Source organism: Emys orbicularis, chromosome 15 (assembly GCF_028017835.1).
Source record: "Emys orbicularis isolate rEmyOrb1 chromosome 15, rEmyOrb1.hap1, whole genome shotgun sequence".
Lineage (NCBI taxonomy): Eukaryota > Metazoa > Chordata > Testudines > Emydidae > Emys > Emys orbicularis.
Genome location: NC_088697.1, coordinates 19,206,504 through 19,230,828, shown reverse-complemented (window position 1 = coordinate 19,230,828; position 24,325 = coordinate 19,206,504). Strand labels below are relative to the sequence as shown.

Below are 24,325 nucleotides of genomic sequence, written 5' to 3'. Positions count from 1 at the left end.
ACGAATTTGCAGATTGTTTCAGTACCTCAAAAAATGCATTTTTCAGTGAGTTTACTATTTGCTGAAAAAAATTCACCCAGCTCTACTACAGAGTCAGCACTACTGCGACATCACCTGACAATGCGGCCTAGAGCAGGGAGCCATTCCAGAATGGATCTTAGAGCCCGGGCAGTAGGGTGACCAGATGTCCCGATTTTATAGGGACAGTCCTGATTTTTGGGTCTTTTTCTTATATAGGCTCCTATTACCCCACCCCACCCCCTGTCCCGATTTTTCACCCTTGCTGTCTGGTCACCCTACTGGGCAGAGAGCTGTCACTGCTGCCCTTCCTAGGAAACAGCTGGGATGTAGAACATGCCATGGTGTCTGGGGTCCCCTGAGAAGCTGGTTCTGCTGCTTCCTTCTCTCCATCATCCCCCTAGTCACTGTCTTGCCCAAAGTGATGGCTCCCAGGCCAATACAAGACACTGGCTCTAGCAACAGGTAACAAGGAGCCAAAAGCTGAGGGGTCCATGACCCACTAAATTCCATCACAGAGGGCAGTGTCAGCAGCAAGGCAAGGCATTGCCTGGGCCATGGGAGTGATGAACTTCTTTGGGTCCTGGGGCCCAACTGTCCTGCAGAGCTACCCAACCAAGGCCAGGAGAAACCAGATCAGGGGAATGATTCTGCTGGAGTCTCTTGGGATCTCGGTAGGGATAGTGAGGACAGTCACCAGAGGGCCAGTTCTGGAGTGTGCGCTGGGGCACGGCCTGTCAGGATGGTAGTGGTGGACCTCGCCCCAACACAAGCAGAGAGTCTCAGACGAGCAGGAAGGCAGCAATGTAAGGCGATGCTGTCAGGGTTCACAGCCAGTGTGCAGTCTGTGGGAGAGAACAGCCTGCCATGCCAAGCTGAGGTAGCGGGGATGCTACAGAGATCTAGATGAGGTGGGGAGAGGTGTCCAATGCTGGTGGTGAAAGCAGGGCTTAGATACCACAAGGAGATGCCCCATGTAAACCTGAGAGAGATCATAGAATATCAGGGTTGGAAGGGACCTCAGGAGGTCATCTAGTCCAATCCCTTGCTCAAAGCAGGACCAACCCCAACTAAATCATCCCAGCCAGGGCTTTGTCAAGCTGGGCCTTAAAAACCTCTAAGGATGGAGATTCCACCACCTCCCTAGGTAACCCATTCCAGTGCTTCACCACCCTCCTAGTGAAAAAGGTTTTCCTAATATCCAACCTAAACCTCCCCCACTGCAACTTGAGACCATTACTCCTTGTTCTGTCATCTGCTACCACTGAGAACAGTCTAGATCCATCCTCTTTGGAACCCCCTTTCAGGTAGTTGAAAGCAGCTATCAAATCCCCCCTCATTCTTTTCTTCTGCAGACTAAACAATCTCAATTCCCTCAGCCTCTCCTCATAAGTCATGTTCTCCAGCCCTCTAATCATTTTTGTTGCCCTCCGCTGGACTCGTTCCAATATTTCCACATCCTTCTTGTAGTGTGGGGCCCAAAACTGGACACACTACTCCAGAGGAGGCCTCACTAATGTCAAATAGAGGGTAATGATCACGTCCCTCGATCTGCTGGCAATGCCCCTACTTATACAGCCCAAAATGCCGTTAGTCTTCTTCGCAACAAGGGCACACTGTTGACTCATATCCAGCTTCTCATCCACTGTAATCCCCAGGTCCTTTTCTGCAGAACTGCTGCCTAGCCATTCAGTCCCTAGTCTGTAGCAGTGCACGGGATTATTCCGTCCTAAGTGCAGGACTCTGCACTTGTCCTTGTTGAACCTCATCAGATTTCTTTTTGCCCAATCCTCTAATTTGTCTAGGTCCCTCTGTATCCTATCCCTACCCTCCAGCGTATCTACCACTCCTCCCAAACTTGCTGAGGGTGCAGTCCACGCCATCCTCCAGATCATTAATGAAGATATTGAACAAAACCAGCCCCAGGACCGACCCTTGGGGCACTCCGCTTGATACCGGCTGCCAACTAGACATGGAGCCATTGATCACTACCTGTTGAGCCCAACCATCTAGCCAGCTTTCTATCCACCTTAGAGTCCATTCATCCAGCCCATATTTTTTTAACTTGCTGGCAAGAATACTGTGGGAAGATGGAGAGAAGTGTGTGTATTTGGGGGTATTTCTGTAAGAAACCAACCAGAGCCTAAACCGACCAGCCCTGGAGGGGGAGGGGAGAGATGTACCTGCCTGGAAGGGCACTGGGAAGGCGAGGTTTACAGGTGTGTGACAGACAGGGGTTGTTTGGAAGCTCTTGGGCAGCTCCAGGGAGTGTTGGCCGGATGGAAAACAAATTTGCGAGACCCGCGAACCATCATCCGATTGCAGCCCCTAGGGAGATGCGTCTCCCCTGTGCCTAGCTGCCTCCATCCTTGCCTGTAGCTCCCCCCAGATGAGCCAGCCTGGCCCCGCAGGCCATCTGGTGGCTACTGGAGATGGCAGCATCTGATTTGCATAGGGATTATGACCTTTCTGTCCCTAGCTGCCATCTGATTTGCCTGCAGTGTCTCAGAAGGATTCCTGCTTTATTGCACCCAAATCCTGAGACATTTCATTTCCCCTGCCGGCAGCGGTCTCCGGCAAGGAGCAAGCAGTCTGTTGAGCACCACAGCTGTGAAGGGTTAACCTGCCAGCAACATATGCATCTGAGCAAGGACAAATCCAAGATCCCCATAACTCCCTACACATCCTCGTCCAGCCCCCATGGTAATATGACTCCCCTGATTAGCACTGCCTCACTCTCCCTCTTGCAACGTGCCACCCGGACCGAGCAAAAAACAAAATCAAACCCACAGCTGCCCCTTCCTGCCCCCGCTTCCCAGGATGCCACGCGACAGCCGGCGCTAATTAAAACCTGAAAGAACTGACCTCTCTCTGCACCAATTTGGGTGAAATTAATTAAAATCTAGGCCATTAACATGTAATCGTTTGTAACTAATTGCAATCGCTCCAAATCATCTTCTCCGCCATGGGCCGGGTCAGTCCCAGTGCTGGGGAAGAGAGAGTTAAGCCTTCTCCATTTCAGACCCGCCAATTGCTGTGGCAGGGAAGGAATATCAGCCCTTTTTCAAATATGTCTGTGTTTGTGTTTGTATTAATTCCAAAGCCCAAGCGCTCACGCTGCATACGAAGTGCGGCCCCATTTCAAATAAGATGCTGAGACTCCCAGTGCATCTTAAGCAGCTGGCATGGAAGGTCTTGGAGGAAGAGGACTGTCGTACTTGGGATGCATCATGCAAGGGTCTTTCCAGGCCAGATAGGGCCAGGTGGTGCCTTCAGCCCTGTGGCAATGTCACCAGCTCTCATGATTTTATTACAAGTCTTGCGATATTTGGTGTTTTTCTTAAGGCCCCAGCTCCTGGAGTCAGGTTTCTAGCATTCCCGGTTGCAAAGGCTTGAAACCATGACGTAAGTGTATCCTAAAGGTTCAGAATCCAGAAGGCAAATAAAAGAACTGAACGTTTATTATTTTTGTAAAACCTCCTGATTTTTACGTCAATCGCACGATTTTCTGGAGGCCTGACTCGTGATTTTTGAACGGTTTGGTTGGCAATGCTGCTGGAGGGCCGTAAATCGGATCCACCCAGCAGGAGATTTCCACTCGCTACGCCAAGTTCCTTTCACAAAGACCTTCCTCCCTGCCCACGAACGGGCAGATCTGAAGGTTGTGCCTGTGTGCGACATGGCATAACAGCAGCATTGGAGTGGAGCGTCATCAGCTGCCTCACTAGCGCCTCTGATGGCCTCACCTGCTTCTTGGGGGTGATCAAGAGGAGGGTTATACATTATCACTCCTTATACAGTGCCAGAGGAGGGCAAGGAGAAAGGAAAGCCACAGGTACGCCTTGTGCCATGCCAGGGCGTAGAGCTAGATACAGGGCTTGATCCTCCATTGCCCTGCAGCTTGGGTCACTATTTGCACCAGTGCAAAGTGGGTGTGTAACACTAGCAAATCAGAGTGGTTCCGATTTACACCCAGGGGCGTGGCACGGGAGTGCCACCGCTGCTGGTGGCTTCAACCCTTTCCGAACACATCGTCCACTGCAGCACTCGCAAGGCAGCTCATTAATGGCTTTTTAATATTCTCTCTCATGGCATGCATTACCTGTCTGATTAGCCCATTTTAGAGGTTCAGAACGAAAGCAACCTCAGTAATAATGATTAACACAAGCATTAGTTCTCTTGCTGGCTAATGAGGTGGTGTGATTTCCCCCCTGTAGAAATTCAGAGATGGATTCACAAAGGGCTGATTCTCCAAAGGCTACAGAGTGAGCCCCAGGGAGACCCAAAAATAGAACCCAGGAGTCCTCAGGCCTGATTCTGACTTGAATGATGTTATGCCTGGGATGGGTTTGGCCACTGGCCCTCTGCTCCAAGCACCAGATCACACTGCTTTCTTCTTTCCTTCGCTCTAAGCAAACTTCACCGGAGGCAGAATTGCAGTTTGCACAATGCAATGCATTGCAGCGATTGGTGACTTTATGCTGCTTCTCTGGGAATCATATGGTCCCTTGTAGTCTTCAGGGCCTGATCCCGCGCTGCCCGGCAGCATATGTGCTCATTTCCTGTTGTGCAAAGTGGGCGTGAAATGCTACTGGATTGGAATGCAGCGTCTCGCACTTGCTTGGCACAAGTGTGCAAGGTGACACAAAGAGCAAGAAGCAGGCCACCGGCTGGGGAACCCCTGATGGCTGCAAGGTCTGTTCAATTGACAATACAAACGTCTCCCTGCCTAGGTTGGCGAGTGGGATGAATCTCACCAGAGCTGTCATCCTCGGGTGCAAGGAACTGCATGGTTTCAAAGGAGCCTATCGGAGTTAAGCACCCAACTCCCATTGAAACTCATTGGAATTTGTTTACCTAACCCCCATTAGCTCCTTTGCAAACCCCATAGGAACTGCTGTCTTTTAGATTGTAAGCTTTTCAGGCAAGGACTGTCTACCGCTCTGTCTCTCTGTACAGTGCCTACCACTACCACAACCTGGCTTCATGCTTGTTGGTCCCTAAGCTCTAACATAATAATCACAGCTAAGAGTAAAGAATGTATTGCCCCTTCCAGGAGTAACCGAGTTTCGTCCCTGCTTCTACCCCTGCAGACGCTTCTCCGAGATGGCAAGAGGGAGAGCATCGTGAGCACTCTTTTTATCGGCCCCTCCGACATCGAGAATGGGCAGAACATCGTCTGCCGGGCCACCAACAAAGCCATTCCCAGCGGGAAGGAGACATCCGTCACCATCGACATACAGCGTGAGTGTTTGGCCGGCCGGTCCAGCTATGTGTATTTCTAATGCTGCGCTGCCCTGGGGATTCCCTGGTTCCTGAATGACTGAGTTTGGCTTGAGTGGGGCCCTAAGTGCAAAGTTCCGAACCAGATCAGGCTCTGAGTTTGGGGTTTGGCTCCAGCCTCTCTCTGTATTTGCAGTCATACGAGTAACCAGTGGTGGTCAGTTCAGGGCGCTGATCTGACACAGCATTCAGAAGTCCGGACATCTCCCCGGAACTTCTCCAGTCTCTCGAAAATCCTTGGGGCTGCAAAACTGATCTGAATATTCCATGTAGACAGGCTGTCTCCTGAGAGCGGGGATCCCAGGCCAGATCCCACCAGAAGGGCCGTTCACAGGGTATCCTGAGATTTCCTCAGAACCAACAACCGCAGAAGCAGCGAGAAAGTGAACCAAATAACGGGGGGTGGGGGAGTACCTTGACTTGCTGAGATTCAGCTTGAGAGCAAAGATTCTGATTCTACACAAACTGCTCAGCCTGTCCCTAGCTGTGGGAGTACCTAGGTCTCCATGCTTATGCCCTCCATAGTCTGTTTGTAGTGTCACCAGCAACCATGCCAATTATGATGGTGGTATTGTTGACCGGACACCTGTCTGAGGCCACCAACCTATTACATGTAAGGCACAGGTGATAGAAGCAGGTTCATTCACCAGTGATACAGCATGATCTGGATTCAAACCAATGACTTAGAGGCTGAAGGCTCTGTACGTGGATTTAGAGAAGCATCCAGGCCATCATTGCTTATAGTTTAAAGGGTTAGAAAACCTGCCTTATAATAATAGTCTAGGACAGAGGTGGACAAACTACGGCCCAGGGGGCCGCATCCAGCCCTCCAGATGTTTTAATGCGGTCCTCGAGCTCCCGCCGGGGAGCAGGGTCCGGGGCTTGTTCTGCTCCAGCACTCCAGCCGGGGAGCAGGGTCGGGGGCTTGCCACGTTCCACGCGGCTCCTGGAAGCAGTGGCATGTCCCCCCTCCGGCTCCTACAGGTAGGGGCAGCCAGGGGGCTCCACATGCTGCCCCCGCCCCAGGCACCGACCCCACAGCATTTCCCGGCCAATGGGAGCTGCAGGGGCAGCACTTGCGGACTGGGCAGCACGCTGAGCTGCCTGGCCGCACCTCCATGTAGGAGCTGGAGTGGGGACATGCTGCTGCTGCTTCTGGGAGCTGCTTGAGGTAAGCACCACCCAGAGCCTGCACCCTGATCCCCTCCCTGCCCCAGCCCTGATCCCCCTCCCGCCCTCTGAACCCCTTAGTCCCAGCCCAGATAATCCTTCCACACCCCAACTGCCAATTTCGTGAGCATTCATAGCCCGCCATACAATTTCCATACCCAGTTGTGGCCCTCGGGCCAAAAAGTTTGCCCACCCCTGGTCTAGGAGCTCAACTTATTTAGCTTAACAAAGAGAAGGTTAAGGGGTGACTTGATCAATCTGTAAGTACCTACGTGGGAAACAAATATTTAGTAATGGGCTCTTCAATCTAGCCGAGAAGGGTTTAACACGATCCAATGGCTGGAAGTTGAAGCTAGGCAAATTGAGACTGGAAATAAGGTGTAAAAATTCAAGCGTGAGAGTGATCAACCATTGGAACAATTTACCATAATACCTATCCCCATGACGGAGTGACCTAGCCCACAACACAGAACTTCTGAAGCCATGTCTGTGATTCCCCCACCTACAGCTTTTTAAAGGCTTGCAAAAATATCCCAGTCTCATTCAGTCCCAGTCTAATGTGGCTTGTTTAAAACTCCAGCTGATGCGAACAGGCACATGCAGAGAACAAGACTGGCCAAACTTTATATAGATCCCCTAAGTATAGATTTCAGTCTGGGAGAATGCAGCTATCTGAGATGCACCCACCCTAACTCCCTTTCAATATCAGCTGCTGTCAGGCTCCGGCTGGCCCCTCCCCCAGCCCCACTTCATCTGCACACACAATTCTTGCAGCTGCATTTGCCAACAATTTGCAATTGCAGGGTGTTAAATGTTAGGCTGCCAGCTGCTTTCCAGAGTCCAATTAAAACTAGCTGAGCAAAGTTGAGTGCAGCAGAAAATTCTCCATTTAAGACTCCCGGCTTTTCTGCTGGAAGATTAACAGGTTTTTGGGTCGCTCTGTAGTATGTCCTGACAGAATCGGTGAGATCAGATGAGATAATGGCACGGGTTATTTCACAGATAGCAATCGGCTACAACAGTTGCACATGCACACCCCACACACACACTAATAACAACAGAAAGCCAGATACATCATTAGACTGCGCTGTATAGAACGGGGCAGGCAACGTGATCTGAATCCCTGAGCATGGTGGAATCCATTTCAAAAGGGAGAGACCCAATAAAGAAGACCAATTTCTACTCCAAACCATTAAATACACCATGCTGTGAAAGTAATAATAATAATATCCTATCCAGCCATTAAAAGAATGTTGCTTTTAATGGGCTCTAATGAGGATATCAATTTAACAGTGCTGGATGGAAGATGGAGGGGTATAATAACAGCAAGACAGATTAATCAGCCTGCGCTGGGGTGAATTTCACCCCTGAAGACAGAGCGTACTCCAGCCTGTCTGCATCCCTGCAGCATGCACAGCCTGGTTCCCCACTGCCTTACGCTCTGAGAGATGGATTTTCCACTTGGCTACATTCACTTTCCACTGAACTTAAATTGGCTGGAGATCCCCCTGGGGAATTGTCCCTATGTAGGTATTAAGCTGCTGGAGGCAGCATAACTGCCTCCTACACCAGCTCCTTTACTGGGATAAGCAGGAGGAGGGGGCATACCAGTAGACAAAGTGGGGCCAAGATGGGAGGGGACATGAGGAAGCCAAACTCTGCTATGCTTGGGCCTCGACTGGCTCCCTTATGGAGCTGACATCAGCAGTGGAATTTAGAGTTGTCATCCTGCTGCTCTAATGTCTGCCAGGACCAAGCGGCCCGGGACCAAGGAACCACACCTGGCTACTTGCAGCCACCACTGGTGTCAAGGCTGTATCCCTACTTTGAACTTTAGGGTACAAATGTAGGGGCCTGCATGAAAACTTCTAAGCTTATCTACCAGCTTAGCTCTGGTCCGCTGCCACCATCTTAAGAATTCCCTCCCTGGGAAGCCTTGAGAAACCTTTCACCAATTTCCTGGTGAATACAGATCCAAACTCCTTGGATTTTAAACAAGGAGAAATTGACCCTTCCCCCCTCCTTCCTTTCACCAACTCCTGGTGAATACAGATCCAAACCCCCTTTGGATCTTAAAACAAGGAGAAATTGACCCTTCCCCCCTCCTTCCTTTCACCAACTCCTGGTGAATACAGATCCAAACCCCCTTTGGATCTTAAAACAAGGAGAAATTAATCAGGTTTTTAAAAAGAAGGCTTTTAATTAAAGCAAAAGGTAAAAATCATCTCTGCAAAATCAGTATGGAAAATAACTTTACAGGGTAATCAAACTTAAAGAGCTCAGAGGAATCCCCTCTGTCTTAGGTTTAAAGTATAGCAAACAAGATAAGCACTCTGGTAAAAGGTACATTTACAAGTTGAGAAAACAAAGTAAATCTAAGACGCCTTGCCTGGCTTTTACTTACAATTTTGAAATAAGAGAGACTTGTTTAGAAAGATGGGGAGAACCTGGATTGATGTCTGGTCCCTCTCAGTCCCAAGAGCGAACAACCCCTCAAACAAAGGACACACACAAAAGCCTTTCCCCCCCCAAGATTTGAAAGTATCCTGTCCCCTTATTGGTCCCTGGGGTCAGGTGTCAGCCAGGTTACCCGAGCTTCTTAACCCTTTACAGGTAAAAGGATTTGGAGTCTCTGGCTAGGAGGGATCTCAGCACTGTACACAGTATGGCTGTCACCCTTCCCTTTATAGTTATGACACGCCCCCCAAATCACAGATAGTGTTGGACGTTTGGTTCCACACTGGCTGTGATTTCTTTCCTGGAGCTCTAGGAGAAAACAGAGTTAATAAGACACATGTACCTTTAGACATACTACTGATTATATAAAAACTAACAATATGTTTTATTACAAGAACAATTGTTAACCAGTTAACTCTGGGAAACTTTCCCGGGAGAGTGCATTAGCCACTTTGTTAGAAGCTTCCGAAATGTGTTGTATTTTAAAATTAAAATTTTGGAGAGCTAAACTCCACCGAAGAAGTTTTTTGTTATTTCCCTTGGCGGTATGAAGCCACTGTAGCGCAGCATGGTCTGTTTGTAGTTGGAAGCGCCGTCCCCAAACATATGGGCGTAGCTTTTCCAGCGCGTACACAATGGCGTAGCATTCCTTTTTGCTGATTGACCAGTGGCTTTCCCTCTCAGACAGTTTTTTGCTGAGAAACACGACAGGATGGAATTTTTGATCTGGTCCTTCCTGCATTAAAACTGCTCCCACGCCTTGCTTGGAAGCATCTGTGGTTACTAGGAACGGTTTGTTAAAGTCTGGGGCCCTTAGCACAGGGTCAGACATGAGTGTTGCCTTAAGCTGGTTAAAGGCCTTTTGACACTTATTAGTCCACTGAACTGCATTTGGCTGTTTCTTTCTGGTTAGGTCTGTCAGCGGGGCGGCGATTTGGCTGTAGTGTGGTACAAATCGCCTATAATATTTGGCCAAGCCTAAGAAGGATTGGACCTGTTTTTTTGACTTTGGAACCGGCCACTTTTGGATAGCATCCACTTTGGCCTGTAGGGGATTTATAGTTTCTTGACCCACCTGGTGCCCCAGGTACGTCACTTTGTTTTGGCCTATTTGACACTTTTTAGCCTTAACAGTTAGTTCTGCCTGCCGGATGCGCTTGAAGACTTTTTTTAGGTGCTTCAGGTGTTTTGTCCATGAATCAGAAAAAATGGCCACATTATCGAGGTAGGTAACTGCAGATTCTTCCAATCCTGCTAGGAGACCATTTACAAGTCTTTGGAAGGTGGCGGGTGCATTTTGCAACCCGAAAGGGAGTACATTGAATTTATACACCCCTGCCTGGGTGACGAAGGCTGACCTTTCCTTAGCGGGTTCATTTAGTGGTACTTGCCAGTACCCTTTGGTTAAGTCTAAAGTAGAGATGAATTGGGCATGTTCCAATTTTTCCAATAGCTCATTTGTGCGTGGCATTGGATAGTTGTTAGGACGAGTTACAGCATTTAGCTTACGGTAGTCCACGCAAAAGCGTATTTTCCCATCTGGTTTGGGAACTAGAACCACTGGAGATGCCCATGCACTGGTAGAGGGGCGGATTATACCCATCTGTAGCATGTTCTGGATCTCCCTTTGTATAGCCGCTTGGGCATGAGGTGACTTCCGGTAGGGTGGGGTTCTAATTGGGTGAGCATTACCTGTGTCAATGGAGTGGTATGCCCGTTCGGTCCGTCCTGGAGTGGCTGAGAAAATCGGTGCAAAGCTTGTGCACAGCTCCTTTATTTGCTGTCGCTGCAGACGTTCCAGGGTCGTGGAGAGGTTCACCTCTTTCACGCCACCATTCCTTTTTCCTTCATAGTAGACACCTGCAGGCCACTCCGCGTCATCAGTTTCCTGGGCTGTAAACTGGCAAACGTTTAATTCTCTAGAATAAAAGGGCTTAAGAGAATTAACATGTTATACCTTAGGCTTTATGTTGGAGGTGGGGGAGGCTATGAGATAGTTAACAGCTCCTAGGCGCTCCTGGACCGTGAATGGTCCTTCCCACGACGCTTTCATTTTATGGGCCTGGAGCGCCTTTAAGACCATGACTTGGTCTCCTACTTTGAAGGACCGTTCTCTGGAATGTTTATTATACCAGGCCTTTTGCTCTTCCTGAGCATCCTTTAGGTTTTCTTTAGCAAGGGCTAAAGAGTGTTGGAGGGTGTTTTGTAGGTTGCTTACAAAGTCTAGAATGTTAGTTCCTGGAGAAGGCGTAAACCCCTCCCATTGCTGCTTCACCAACTGTAATGGCCCCTTAACCTTGCGGCCATACACAAGTTTAAATGGTGAAAACCCTAAACTGGGATGTGGTACAGCCCTGTAGGCAAAAAGCAACTGCTGCAACACTAGGTCCCAATCATTGGAGTGTTCATTTACGAATTTACGTATCATGGCCCCCAAAGTTCCATTAAACCTCTCCACCAGACCATTGGTTTGATGGTGATGAGGGGTGGCAACCAAGTGATTCACCCCATGAGCTTTCCACAGGTTTTTCATGTTCCCTGCCAGGAAATTAGTTCCCGAATCTGTAAGTATGTCGGAGGGCCACCCTACCCTGGCAAAAATGTCTGCTAATGCCTGGCACACACTTTTAGCCTTGGTGTTGCTTAAGGGTACAGCTTCCGGCCATCGGGTAGCAAAATTCATGAAAGTCAGTACGTACTGCTTTCCTCTGGGTGTCTTCTTTGGGAAAGGACCCAGAATATCCACAGCTACTTGCTGAAATGGGACCTCAATTATGGGTAGTGGCTGGAGAGGGGCTTTAACCTGATCTTGGGGCTTTCCCACTTGTTGGCACACCTCACAAGACCGGACATAATTAGCAACGTCCTTGCCCATTCCCTCCCAGTGGAAGGACTTCCCCAACCGGTCTTTGGTTCTGTTCACCCCAGAATGGCCACTGGGATGATCATGGGCTAAGCTCAAGAGCTTTACCCGATACTTAGTGGGAACTACCAACTGTCTTTGAGGATGCCAGTCTTCCTGGTGCCCACCAGAAAGAGTCTCCTTGTATAAAAGTTCTTTTTCTACAACAAACCGGGATCGGTTAGAAGAGCTGAGAGGCGGTGGGGTGCTCCGTGCCGCCGCCCAAGCTTTTTGAAGGCTGTCATCTGCTTCCTGCTCGGCCTGGAACTGTTCCCTTGATGCTGGAGACATCAGTTCCTCCTTGGACTGTGGACTGAGGCTTGGTCCCTCTGGAAGCGATGCAGGTGCTGGGGCTGTTTCCATTGACTGTGAACCGCTGTCCGCTGGTGCACTATGTGGTATTTCAGGCTCTGGCTGAGCCTCTTGGGTAGGGTTATCTGCTGCTTCCACCAGTTCAGACTCGCTGGTGCCCTCTGGCATTGGAGTTGTAGACGGGCTTGCAAGCGCTGGACTCAGTGCTGGCAATGGTTCTGGTGCTGGGTGCGTTGCCAGTTCCGGTTCCGGGACTGGCTTTGGCTGGGTCTTTGGGATTGGATCCACTACGGCTGTTGCAGTCGTTGGCAGGGGATCCGGTTCCACCACCTGTGTTTGGGTCTCCGGTAACACAGACGGGGCCCTGGTGGACGGCTCAGGAACAGGGATGGGGGTGAAAGCTTGCTTAGCCTGGCTGCGGGTGACTATTCCCACCCTCTTGGCTAGCTTCACGTGGTTGGCCAAGTCTTCCCCCAGCAGCATGGGAATGGGATAATTGTCATAGACTGCAAAAGTCCACATTCCTGACCAGCCCTTGTACTGGACATGCAACTGGGCTGTAGGCAAGGTTACAGACTGTGACACGAAGGGTTGAATTGTCACTGTAGCCTCAGGGTTGATGAATTTGGGGTTCACTAGGGATTGGTGGATAGTTGACACTTGTGCCCCAGTGTCCCTCCAAGCGATAACCTTCTTTCCGCCCACTCTCAAGGTTTCCCTTCGCTCCGAGGGTATGAGAGAGGCATCTGGGTCTGGGGTTCTTTGGTGTGATTGGGGTGTAATGAACTGTAATCGGTTGGGGTTCTTGGGGCAGTGAGCCTTTATATGCCCCAGTTCATTACATTTAAAACATCGCCCTGCTAAGGTATCACCGGGGCGATGTTGGTTGATGGAGACTGGTGTGGTGGGGTGAGAAGGCGTCTGGGGTTTCCCTTGGGATGTGGGTGGGGCCTTGGGTTGTCCCCGGTGATAAGGTTTTGTTTCGGCTTGCCCCTTCTGATATTCGCTCCAACTGCTACTAGCTTTTTTCTTTTCTGTCACCTCCACCCATTTGGCTCCAATCTCCCCCGCCTCGGTTACAGTTTTGGGCTTCCCATCTAGGATGTACCTTTCTATTTCCTCAGGAACACCCTCTAAAAACTGCTCCATTTGCAATAGGAAGGGCAACTCTTCCGTAGATTTAACATTTGCTCCTGATATCCAGGTATCCCAATTTTTCCCAATGTGGTAGGCATGTCGGGTAAATGACACATCAGGTTTCCACCTTAGGGCTCTGAACCGCCGACGGGCATGCTCAGGTGTTAGCCCCATTCTGATTCTGGCCTTGTTTTTAAAAAGTTCATAACTGTTCATGTGTTCCTTAGGCATTTCAGCCGCCACCTCTGCTAAGGGTCCACTGAGCTGCGGCCTCAGCTCTACCATGTACTGGGTTGGAGGGATGTCGTATCCAAGGCAGGCCCTTTCAAAATTTTCTAAGAAGGCCTCAGTATCATCGCCTGCCTTGTAGGTGGGGAATTTCCTGGGATGGGAAGTGGTACCTGGAGAGGAGTTGTTAGGATGGTCTGATGCACCCTGCCTAGTCCTTGCTGCTTCCAGTTCCATCTCTTTTTTTTTCAGCTCCATCTCTCTTTTATGGGCCTCCTGTTTGGCTTTTTCTTCTCTTTCTCTCAGCTCCATCTCTCTTTTATGGGCCTCCTGTTTGGCTTTTTCCAGCTCCATTTCTCTCTTGTGGGCCTCCTCTTTGGCTTTCTCTTCTCTGTCTCTCAGCTCCATCTCTCTCTTGTGGGCCCCCTTTTTGGCTTTCTCTTCTCTGTCTCTCAGCTCTATCTCTTTTTCTTTCAGCTCCATAGCTCTCTTGTGGGCCTCCTCTTTAGCTTTTTCTTCTTTGGTAGTCATTTTCCTGGTTTTCTTGTGCTGGGTCACACCCCTCTGCAGTTGACTGAAACTGGGATGTACTTAGCTCAGGCTCCTGCTGAGTGCTGCTGAGTTAACAGAGACTTTCTAACAAGCTACTCCCGAGGATGTAAAAAGAAAAAAAAAAAAACAATTCACCTTGTAAATTACCTTTTACCAGTCGTTTCCTCATTAATTGAACCCTTCTCTTAACAAAGGACCTTGTTAAAAAAAACTTAACACCTCTGCCTTCAGGCAAGGAGAGATAAGATATGCATCTACCTTCAGCTCTGCTTTCCAAGCAGCTAGAAGGGAAAAAAAATCTTACTGGCTTTTGGGTTTAAAACGATCCCACCGCTGTGCCACCATGTCAAGGCTGTATCCCTACTTTGAACTTTAGGGTACAAATGTAGGGGCCTGCATGAAAACTTCTAAGCTTATCTACCAGCTTAGCTCTGGTCCGCTGCCACCATCTTAAGAATTCCCTCCCTGGGAAGCCTTGAGAAACCTTTCACCAATTCCCTGGTGAATACAGATCCAAACTCCTTGGATTTTAAACAAGGAGAAATTGACCCTTCCCCCCTCCTTCCTTTCACCAACTCCTGGTGAATACAGATCCAAACCCCCTTTGGATCTTAAAACAAGGAGAAATTGACCCTTCCCCCCTCCTTCCTTTCACCAACTCCTGGTGAATACAGATCCAAACCCCCTTTGGATCTTAAAACAAGGAGAAATTAATCAGGTTTTTAAAAAGAAGGCTTTTAATTAAAGCAAAAGGTAAAAATCATCTCTGCAAAATCAGTATGGAAAATAACTTTACAGGGTAATCAAACTTAAAGAGCTCAGAGGAATCCCCTCTGTCTTAGGTTCAAAGTATAGCAAACAAGATAAGCACTCTGGTAAAAGGTACATTTACAAGTTGAGAAAACAAAGTAAATCTAAGACGCCTTGCCTGGCTTTTACTTACAATTTTGAAATAAGAGAGACTTGTTTAGAAAGATGGGGAGAACCTGGATTGATGTCTGGTCCCTCTCAGTCCCAAGAGCGAACAACCCCTCAAACAAAGGACACACACAAAAGCCTTTCCCCCCCCAAGATTTGAAAGTATCCTGTCCCCTTATTGGTCCCTGGGGTCAGGTGTCAGCCAGGTTACCCGAGCTTCTTAACCCTTTACAGGTAAAAGGATTTGGAGTCTCTGGCTAGGAGGGATCTCAGCACTGTACACAGGAGAGCTGTCACCCTTCCCTTTATAGTTATGACAACTGGCCACTCAGATGTAGCGGGGCCTGTGTCGTCATTGAAGTCCATCTAGCTATTAAGCTACCTGCTCGCGTGCACTCTCTCACTAGCTCTCCCTTTTCATTCTGTCTACCTAGCTAGCTATGCACCCAGGTACTTTATATGGCCCTCATCATTGTGATACCTGGGCAAAGCAGATGTGAAATGCTGCCCAGTTAGAAGGGGAGTGTTGTATACCGCTGCTCGGCACTGGTGTCAGTGGCTTTGCATGGTGCATGGCAGTGCAGAAGCAAGCCCTAGGAGTTAAAGTGGGCGGATACATAGTGCATAAGGCTCTGGCAGGGCTCTCTGCAATGGGGAGGGGATGTCAAATCCCTCTGTGCAGAGCTAGGACTTGGATGGTACATGGGCTTTGTGTTCCCCGGTCAGTCTCATGTGCATGGGGGGGTGTGCTGCAGCTGGTGCATCAGTGACAGCTGTAGCTAAAGTAGCATGAATGTTTCCATTTTAACCCCTTGTTTTCAATTCTCCAAAATGTTCCAAACCTTTCATCTCCCAGGCTGACGCTTTCCAGCTACCATCTCTGCCTGATTTCCCCCCCCCCCCCCCCCGGGCAGTTTGAGCAAAAAATGTCTGACCTTTTTTGAATGAGAGGACAGAAGGAAACATTCCCAGTCCCCATTATAGAAACCAAAAAATGCTTGGATCACTTTATTTAAACAGCTTCAGCATCAAAATGGCTGGGGTCTGAGAATTGAAATTTGGCTTGGAAATAGCCCGCATTGAAGAAAAGTGTTGCTGGGAAAATTGGGTTTGATTTGAGTGAGTTGGAGGGTTTGGATATCCAATTTCACATACAGGTGGTACTGTGGGCCCGATTCTCAATGACAGCAAGGATCTTTTACAAACACCCCACCAGTCTAAAGGAGCCGTAATGTGGGTGAACCTTCCTTCCTGAGCCTTTGGACTGCCACAGCAGTGTAAAGGGGTCTTAGTGCGACTGAGAAGCAGTCTGTAGTCTGTAGCCCAGTCCATGCATGCATGGTACAATGAGCTAGGCAGCATATCCTGCCCCACTCTGAGCTCCATCCTGGAAGGTGCTGAGTACTCTGTCCTGAAGCACCTGAGTAGTCCCATGGATTTTGATGAGTTCGGGGTCTGTGCACCCTACCCCTGGAAGAACTGAGTCTTTGCTGTCTAATATAATGAGCATTGACCTGTGAAAAAATTGTGCACCCGCCACAGAAAGTTTTCAGCATCCTGACAAGCAGAAGTCCTTGCGTTCACTGTGCATCTTGCGTGAGATTCTGTGCTGCACCTGTTTTCCCTGGGGCAAGGCAGGGCTAAGGTGGCTTGACGCACCCTCCCAAGCCTGGGCTGCTCTAAGAGCTGGAGGGCCCCCTGGCATATCCTAAAACAGCTCTGGGAGCCTATGTGCATTGCCACAACCTGCCCAGATTGCCCTGTCAGTACTGCCCAGAATCCACACAGTGTGCTGCAGACCCGCCCACAACACGTTCTCCCATCCCTAGCCCTACCCCCAGCATGTCCCCTCCACATGGGCTTGCAAGGGGTTCCTCCACTCAAAGGGCAATCTGATGGTGGTTTTCCACAGTGCCTGCACTGGAAGAATCCTCCCCTGGCCAGTTATGGGGCTTTTAGGGCCCCTTTATACTACTCCAGCTCTTTTTACGGATGTAAAGGATCCCAGAGGGGAGGATCTCCCCGGACTATCCCGGGATGTCTAGAGAAATAAACCCATTTTATAGAACTGTTTTAACCTAGACAATTCCATTAAGAAACTACATTAAAAGAATATCACAGTTGCTGAATATCAGGGCTAAGCACTTAAAAGTCAGAAGATGCCAAAATGACCTATTCCTTGCACCCTCCCCCAACTCTGCCACCTTGTGTGTATGCCATTATGTTACCGTCTGTTTGCACGGCCCCATCGGCTTCTCAGATGGTACCATGTAATAGCAGTGGAGCTGGCTGGAGATTTCCCGATGGAATGCTTTTCCTTTGGATTTGTCCAAAGGGAAACATTTCGTGGTAATGTCCATTTTGACAACATTTTGTTTGGGGTGGGGGAAATGGAGCATTTTGATTTCCTGTTTAAAAATGACTTTTCATTTCAATTTTTTTTTTTTTATAATCATAAAAATGTAGGACTGGAAGGGACCTTGACAGGTGTGAGGCAGAACTAAGACCATCTCTGACGGGTGTTTGTCTAACCTGCTCTTAAAAAGCTCCAATGACGGAGATTCCACAACCTCCCTAGGCAATTTATTCCAGCGCTTAGCTACCCTGACATGTAGGAAGTTTTTCCTAATGTCCAACCTAAATCTCCCTTGGTGCAATTTAAGCCCATTACTACTTCTCAGTGGTTAAGGAGAACAATTTATCACGCTCCTCTTTATAACAGTCTTTTCGGTACTTGAAGACTATTACCATATTTCCCCCCCACACCCCGTCTTCTCTTCACCAGACTAAACACATCCAATTTTCTTTCCTTGTAGGTCATGTTTTCTAAACCTTTAATTGTTTTTGTTGCTCTCCTCAGGACTTCCTTGAATTGGTCCACATATTTCCCAAAGTGTGGTGCCCAGAACTGGACACAATACTCCAGTTGAGGCCTTATCAGTGCTAAGTAGAGTGGAAGAATTACTTCTCGTGTCTTGCTTACAACACTCCTGCTAATACATCCCAGAGTGATGTTTGCTTTTTTTGCAGAAGTATTACATTGTTGACTCGTATTTAGTTTGTGATCCACTATGACCCCCGGATCCCTTTCTGCAGTACTCCTTCCTAGGAAGTCATTTCCCATTTTGTATTTGTGTAATTGATTGTTCCTTCCTAAGTTTAGTATTTTGCATTTGTCCTTATTGAATTTCATCCTATTTACTTCAAACTATTTCTCCAGTTTGTCAAGATCATTTCAAATCCTAATCCTGTCCTCCTAAGCACTTGCAACCCGTCCCATCTTGGTATCATCTGCAAACTTTACTCTCTAAGTATGCTCTATGGCATTATCCAGATCATTTATGAAGATATTGAATAGCACCAAACCCGGGACAGATCCCTGCAGGGCCACACTTAGTGCCCTTCCAGCTTGATTGTGAGCCACTGATAACTGCACTCTTGAGTACGCTTTTCCAACCAGTTGTGCACCCACCATATAGTAGGTTCGTCTAGGCTATATTTCTCTAGTTTGTTTATAAAAAGGTCATGTGAGACAGTATCAAAAACCTTATTCAAGTCAAGATAGATCACATGTACTGCTTCCCTCTATCCACCAGGCTTGTTACCTTGTCAAAGAAGGATATTAGGTTGGTTTGACATGGTTTGTTCTTGACAGATCCAAGTTGACTGTTACTTACCTTATTTTCTTCTAGGTGCTTACATATTGATTGTTTGATTATTTGCTCCATTATCTTTCCAGGTACCAAAGTTAAGCTGTCTGGTCTGTAATTCCCTGGATTGTCCTTATTCCCTTTTTTATAGATAGGTCCTATATTAGCTCTTTTATCTGTCCTCTGGGATCTCTCCTGTCCTCCATGAGTTCACAAAGATAATCACTCATGGCTCAGAAATCTTTTCAGCCAGTTCTTCAAGTATTCTAGGACGTATTTCATCAGGCTCTAGTGACTTGAAGACATCTAACTTGTCTAAGAAATTCTTAACTTGTTCTTTTCCTATTTTAGCCTCAGATCCTATCCCATTTACAGTGATGTTCACTGTGTTAGTCATCCATTCACCGCTAACACTTTTTTGGTGAAAACTGAAACAAAACAGACATTTAACACTTTGACCACTGCTGTGTTTTCTGTTATTGTCTTTCCCTCCTCATTGAGCAGTGGGCTTACCCCGTCATTGGTCTTCCTCTTGCTTGTCATGTATTTGTAAAATGTTTTCTTGTTACTCTTTATGTCCCTAGCTAGTTTAATGTCGTTATTTGCCTTTGCGTTTCTAATTTTGTCCCTACCTGCTTGCGTTAATTTTTTTAATATTCATCCTTCATAATTTGACCTAGTTTCCACTTTTTGTATGACTCTCTTTTGAGTTTCACATCATTGAAGATCTCCTGATTAAGCCAGGATGGTCTCTTACCATACTTCATCTCTTTCCTATGCATTGGGATAGTTTGCTGTTGTGCCCTTAATAATGTTTCTGTAAAAAACTGCCAACTTGCCTGAATTCTTTTTTCCCTTAGACTTGCTTCCCACGGGATGTTACCTACCAATTCTGAGTGTTCTAAAGTCTGCCTTCTTGGAGTCTGTTGTCTTTATTCAGCTGTTTTCCCTCCTACCATTCCTTAGAATAATGAACTCTATCATTTCGTGATCACTTTCACCCATGCTGCCTTCCACCTTCAAATTCTCAACCAGTTCCTCCCTGTTTGTCAGAATCAAATCTAGAACAGCCTCTCCCCTTGTCACTTTCTCCACCTTCTGTAATAAAAAGTTATCTCCAATGCATTGCAAGAACCTTTTGGATAATCTGAGCCCCGCTATATTTTCCCAACAGGTGTCTGGGTAGTTGAAATCCTCCATCACCATCAAGTCCTGTGCTTTGGATGATTTTGTTGTTTTAAAAACAGCCTCATCCATCTCTTCTTCCTGGTTAGGTGGTCTAAGTAGACCCTACCGTGACATCACCCTTATTTTTTGCCCCTTTTATCTTTACCCTAAGACTCTCAAGAGATATACCTCCCACTTCTATCTCGACCAAAGTATATACGTCTTTGCTATCCAAGACAATACCTCCTCCCTTTTTCCCTGCCTGTACATCCTGAACAAGCTATACCCTTCTATAGCAATATTCCAGTCGTGAATTATCCCACCGAGTCTCTGTGATGCCAATTATGTCGTAATTGTGGTTATTCACTAGAATTTCTAGTTCTTCCTGTTTGTTCCCCATGCTTCTTGCATTAGTGTACAGACATCTACGATGTACATTAGATTTCCCCTCTATAATTCCTCCTTGCTCCTTTGTCCCTGCTGTGATTGTCCATGTTCCCCCAGATTCCGACCCTTCACCCAGATCTCCATGTTTTGGACTTACCAGGGAGCTTGTGTCTCTTGCCCCTGTTGAACCTAGTTTAAAGCCTGCCTCACTAAGTTAGCCAGTCTGTATCCAAAGATTCATAGAATATCAGGGTTGGAAGGGACCTTCTGAGGTCCCCTGGTCCAATCCCCTGCTCAAAGCAGGACCAATCCCCAGACAGATTTTTGCCCTAGATCCGTAAATGGCTCTCTCAAGGATTGACCTCACAACCCTGAGTTTAGCAGGCCAATGCTCAAACCACTGAGCTATCCCTCCCCATCTTCTTCTTCCTTGCTAGGTAGTCCCCATCTCTGCTCAGCAGTCCTTCTCGGAACAGCATTCCATGGCTGAGAAAGCCAAAGCCCTCCTGGCGACACCATCCACACAGCCACTAATATAATTTTTTTTTTTTTAAGACAAAATTTGGAACAAAACCTTTTGATTGCTGTGAAATGATTTTTTTTCCCCCTGAAATTTTGTTTCATGGCAAAGTTTGTATTGGTTTTGTTTTCATTCCAGTTTCGAAACAGGAAAAAAATCCAAAACCTTGGAATTTCCCACAACGTGGAAAATCCAGTATCCACCCTGCTTTAAATATCTGACTATTATTCACCAAACTTGCATGCATGGAGGAGACCAAGGAGAAAGCAGAATATAGCCAGGTCATGGTAGCTGGAGAAGACAGAAGGTGGAAAGACTGGAGCCACTGGTCCGTGTCTTACTCTTAAAGAGGCTAGTTTAGGCACTCAAGAAGAGGTCTGCATAGTTCTGCCTCCTTATTTGCATAATAGGCAGGGCTAACTCAGTAGAAGCCACTAGTCACGGATTGGTGGATGGCTACGCCCGTAAGAATTGCTTTAGAAACAGGCATTTTCAGAGCATTAAAATCTAAACACTCCAGGGGTGGAGATGCTGAGAACCTGGCTACTCCACACCTAAGCTGTAGGGGAAGGTTGGTACTTCTCCCAATGCTGGAACATTCCCCACTGACCCTGCAAAAGCCTGTGTGGGAACCCCATGGGATTGGGGTGAGAATGGGCAGCAGCGTCCCTCCTTTCCCCAACCATGCCATCAGCATTAATGCCCTGGGTTTCCCCTCTGCCTGGTAGAATCCCCCTACCAGCACCACCACCGGTGGGCAGGGAGCAATGCCCTGACATCACAGCTTCAGCATGTGAGCACGGCTCTTCCTGAAGCTAGAGATAGCAAGGAGTCAGCGTGGGGGCTCAGAGCCTCCTTGCTGATGGCCCAGACCCGGCAAGCACCGCTTCCTGCTGCACGCCCTCTTCCCAGCGGATTTGGCCAAGACCTCCACAGAGCTGTAGATCCACAGCCCTATGGTCCCCCGGCCCATCCCTACTTCTAACTGCTCAATGCATGCTATGGCCAGGGGAGAGCACATCTCCATAACACACAGCACTTTGAACCTCCTAGCCTCCCTCCTCATAGACCGAAAGTTTCATTCCACTGAAACCCAAGCCTTCTATGGACCCTATGTCACCCAGAGGATTTGGCCTGGCATCGGCGTAGTCCAGTTTCTACTGCACAGGCTATGCCGAATGTTAGCTTTGATATAGCTGCACAGTAGTTACTGTCCCGGACTGAAAGACCTTTCCTTTAACAATAAGCACTCCAAGGAACGAGTCCATCCCATGAACCAACAGCCCAAGAAATCACTTGATAGCAAATCAACTTCTTATTTTTTTAATTTAAAAGAGCATCAAAAAATGTTCTCACACCATAACAAGCCTGCTCTTCCCATCCAGCGATTGAGAGGGGTTGGGGGGGGGGGCCTAGGCTGTCTGATGGGAGAGAAAGTTTGCTTTAAATACAACACATCTGGATTCAGGATCTGCCTTCCAAATAAAATAGCTGAGTCATAACCCCCCTCTCCCCTTCCAAAAAACCATCCCAAAGCCCCACCAGGGTTTGTAATGGAAACACTAAAGTGACTCCAGCTGGAACATCTGTTCAATGTGATTTCCGTTCCACCAGCCACATCAAAGCCAGCCTCCTGTGAGTTATGCACTGAACATCACAAGTGGGATTAAAATCATGTTGAATAGTTTGATATGCCATAAACTATTTATACTGCCAGAGCCCAGTGGCTGTATTGAAATTCACATCCTGCGTGCCAGGATGGAGACAGGCTGGCTCGCTGCTTCGCCAGACCCGTTTGGGGAAGCTCAGCGCCTCCACATACCAGGTGGTTGCTCATTTTGATGCCTTTTTTAATGGGCCTAGAGGATTGTGCTTTTCTTTAAGTGAGATGGAGGTAAAGGAATGAGAATTCAGGGCAAGTCAGTGACAGCAAGGTCGGGGGGCGTGGGATTTTAACCGATGTAACAGGCGCCTCTGGTACCACCGCATCTGAGGACTTCAGACCATATTTATACTCTCAACATGCCTGGGAGGCAGGGCAGGGCTGGGCTGGGCTATGTTCCCCTATTGTACAGAGCGGGAACTGATGCACAGAAAGACTAAGTGACTTGGGCAAAGTCACAAACATTAAAGCAAAGAATTGAACTTAAATCTCCTGAGTCCCAAGCTGTCACCTAGGCTGCCAGACCATCCTTCCTCTCTAGGCGACAGTGGGCGGAGATGAGAATTGGTCCTGGGGTGAGCAGAGGCTCAAGGTGGCCATGAGGGTGGAGGGGATTAAGGTAGCTATGAGCCAACTTTCATGCAGGGATCTGTATGCATTTCATGGACATTAGTGCGAGAGCTCTCCCAGCACCTTTGCCTCGTAACTGTTCCCAGTTCGCTGCGTCTCTAACCAGATCGCTGCTTTCCACACATAAGCCGTAGCATTGCAGGACGTAACAGCGAGCGGGTACTGAAGGGGCCGTGTGTCTCCCATTTGTCATGGTGGTTTCTCCCCTAGATGGGCAGAAGGTGCTGGCTTGCTGCTCTTCCTCCCCCTCCACTCAGTCTGCAAGTGTTAGAATCAGCGCTCTTTCAAATGATGCTGCCAAACCTGTGTCCATGGGGCCCCCTTGAAGAGGGCCTTCCCCTCAACAAGACCGCTCAAGATGTCAGTGCTGCAGTAGGGTGGAATAGGAGCTGCACCAGGCTCTCTGGTGAAACCATCCATCCCACAGGGAATCATGACGGCTTCCTTTGTTCCTCAGCCTACACCAGGGCACCACACAGATTGCTTCCTCCTACTGATTAACAGGGAACCTCCATCCATGCTCCATAAACACACGTGTCACTGACAGCTTCCACACACTCTCTCTCTCTCTCTCTCTCTCTCACTCACTCCCCACCCACTGGCATGGCTGTTCAGAGCAAGGAGGTCACACACACACACTTCCCACCCACTGGCATGGCTGTTCAGAGCAAGGAGGTGACACACCAAACTTCCGCTGCAGGTGGATGGTGGGCCAGTTGCATGGCACTGCAGAGGACTCCAGCTTTGGTCAGACACTGATACCCTTCTGTTTCACAGCACCGTACAAGGTACAGGTCAACATGAGCAAGGGCATGAGTCTGCCCCTCTGCTTGCACTTGCCCTGCTCCTTGGGTTCCTGGAGGCAGCATATATTTTCTTTTCCCCTGCTTCCAGCTCCAAGCATGCCCTGCACGTGTAAGTTTTGATTCTCCCCCCAAAGCAGAGTAATGGAGTCAATGGAGATCCAGGAAGGTTCTTAAGCACGTATCTAAGGGTCTGCCTTCACTGCAGCGTTAACTCAGGTGATCAGCACCTAGGCTAGCCTAGCCCGAATGTGAGCAACCATCCTGCACCACCCTACCCCGCATGACTGCATCTTCATTGGTGCTGCTCTTCCCCCATGTGGGGTGCTAGGACTTCTGTGGGCATATCCCATGCTTCTTAGAGCTGCCCTCAGCTGAGCAGCTCAGTTTCTTTTCCAAAGAATTGTGAGAGAGCGTCTGTCCTTTTGAGCACAAGGGGAGAATTGGAGGACTACTGGCATGCAAGGCCGGGCTTTGGAGCTGGGCTCCAGCTCCGCTCCAGCTCCAGGCAAAAACCTGCATCTCCAC

General features: G+C 48.3%; 1 protein-coding gene across 1 annotated transcript in view; it reads left to right on the top strand.

Annotated features, from left to right (window-relative positions):
• KIRREL3 (kirre like nephrin family adhesion molecule 3) overlaps nucleotides 1–24,325 on the top strand; it is a 312,230-nt gene that overhangs the window by 127,838 nt on the left and 160,067 nt on the right. Inside the window, exon 5 of the mRNA XM_065417046.1 lies at nucleotides 5,112–5,262. Coding sequence (XP_065273118.1) covers nucleotides 5,112–5,262 — 151 coding nt within the window. The remainder of the gene's footprint in view (nucleotides 1–5,111; nucleotides 5,263–24,325) is intronic.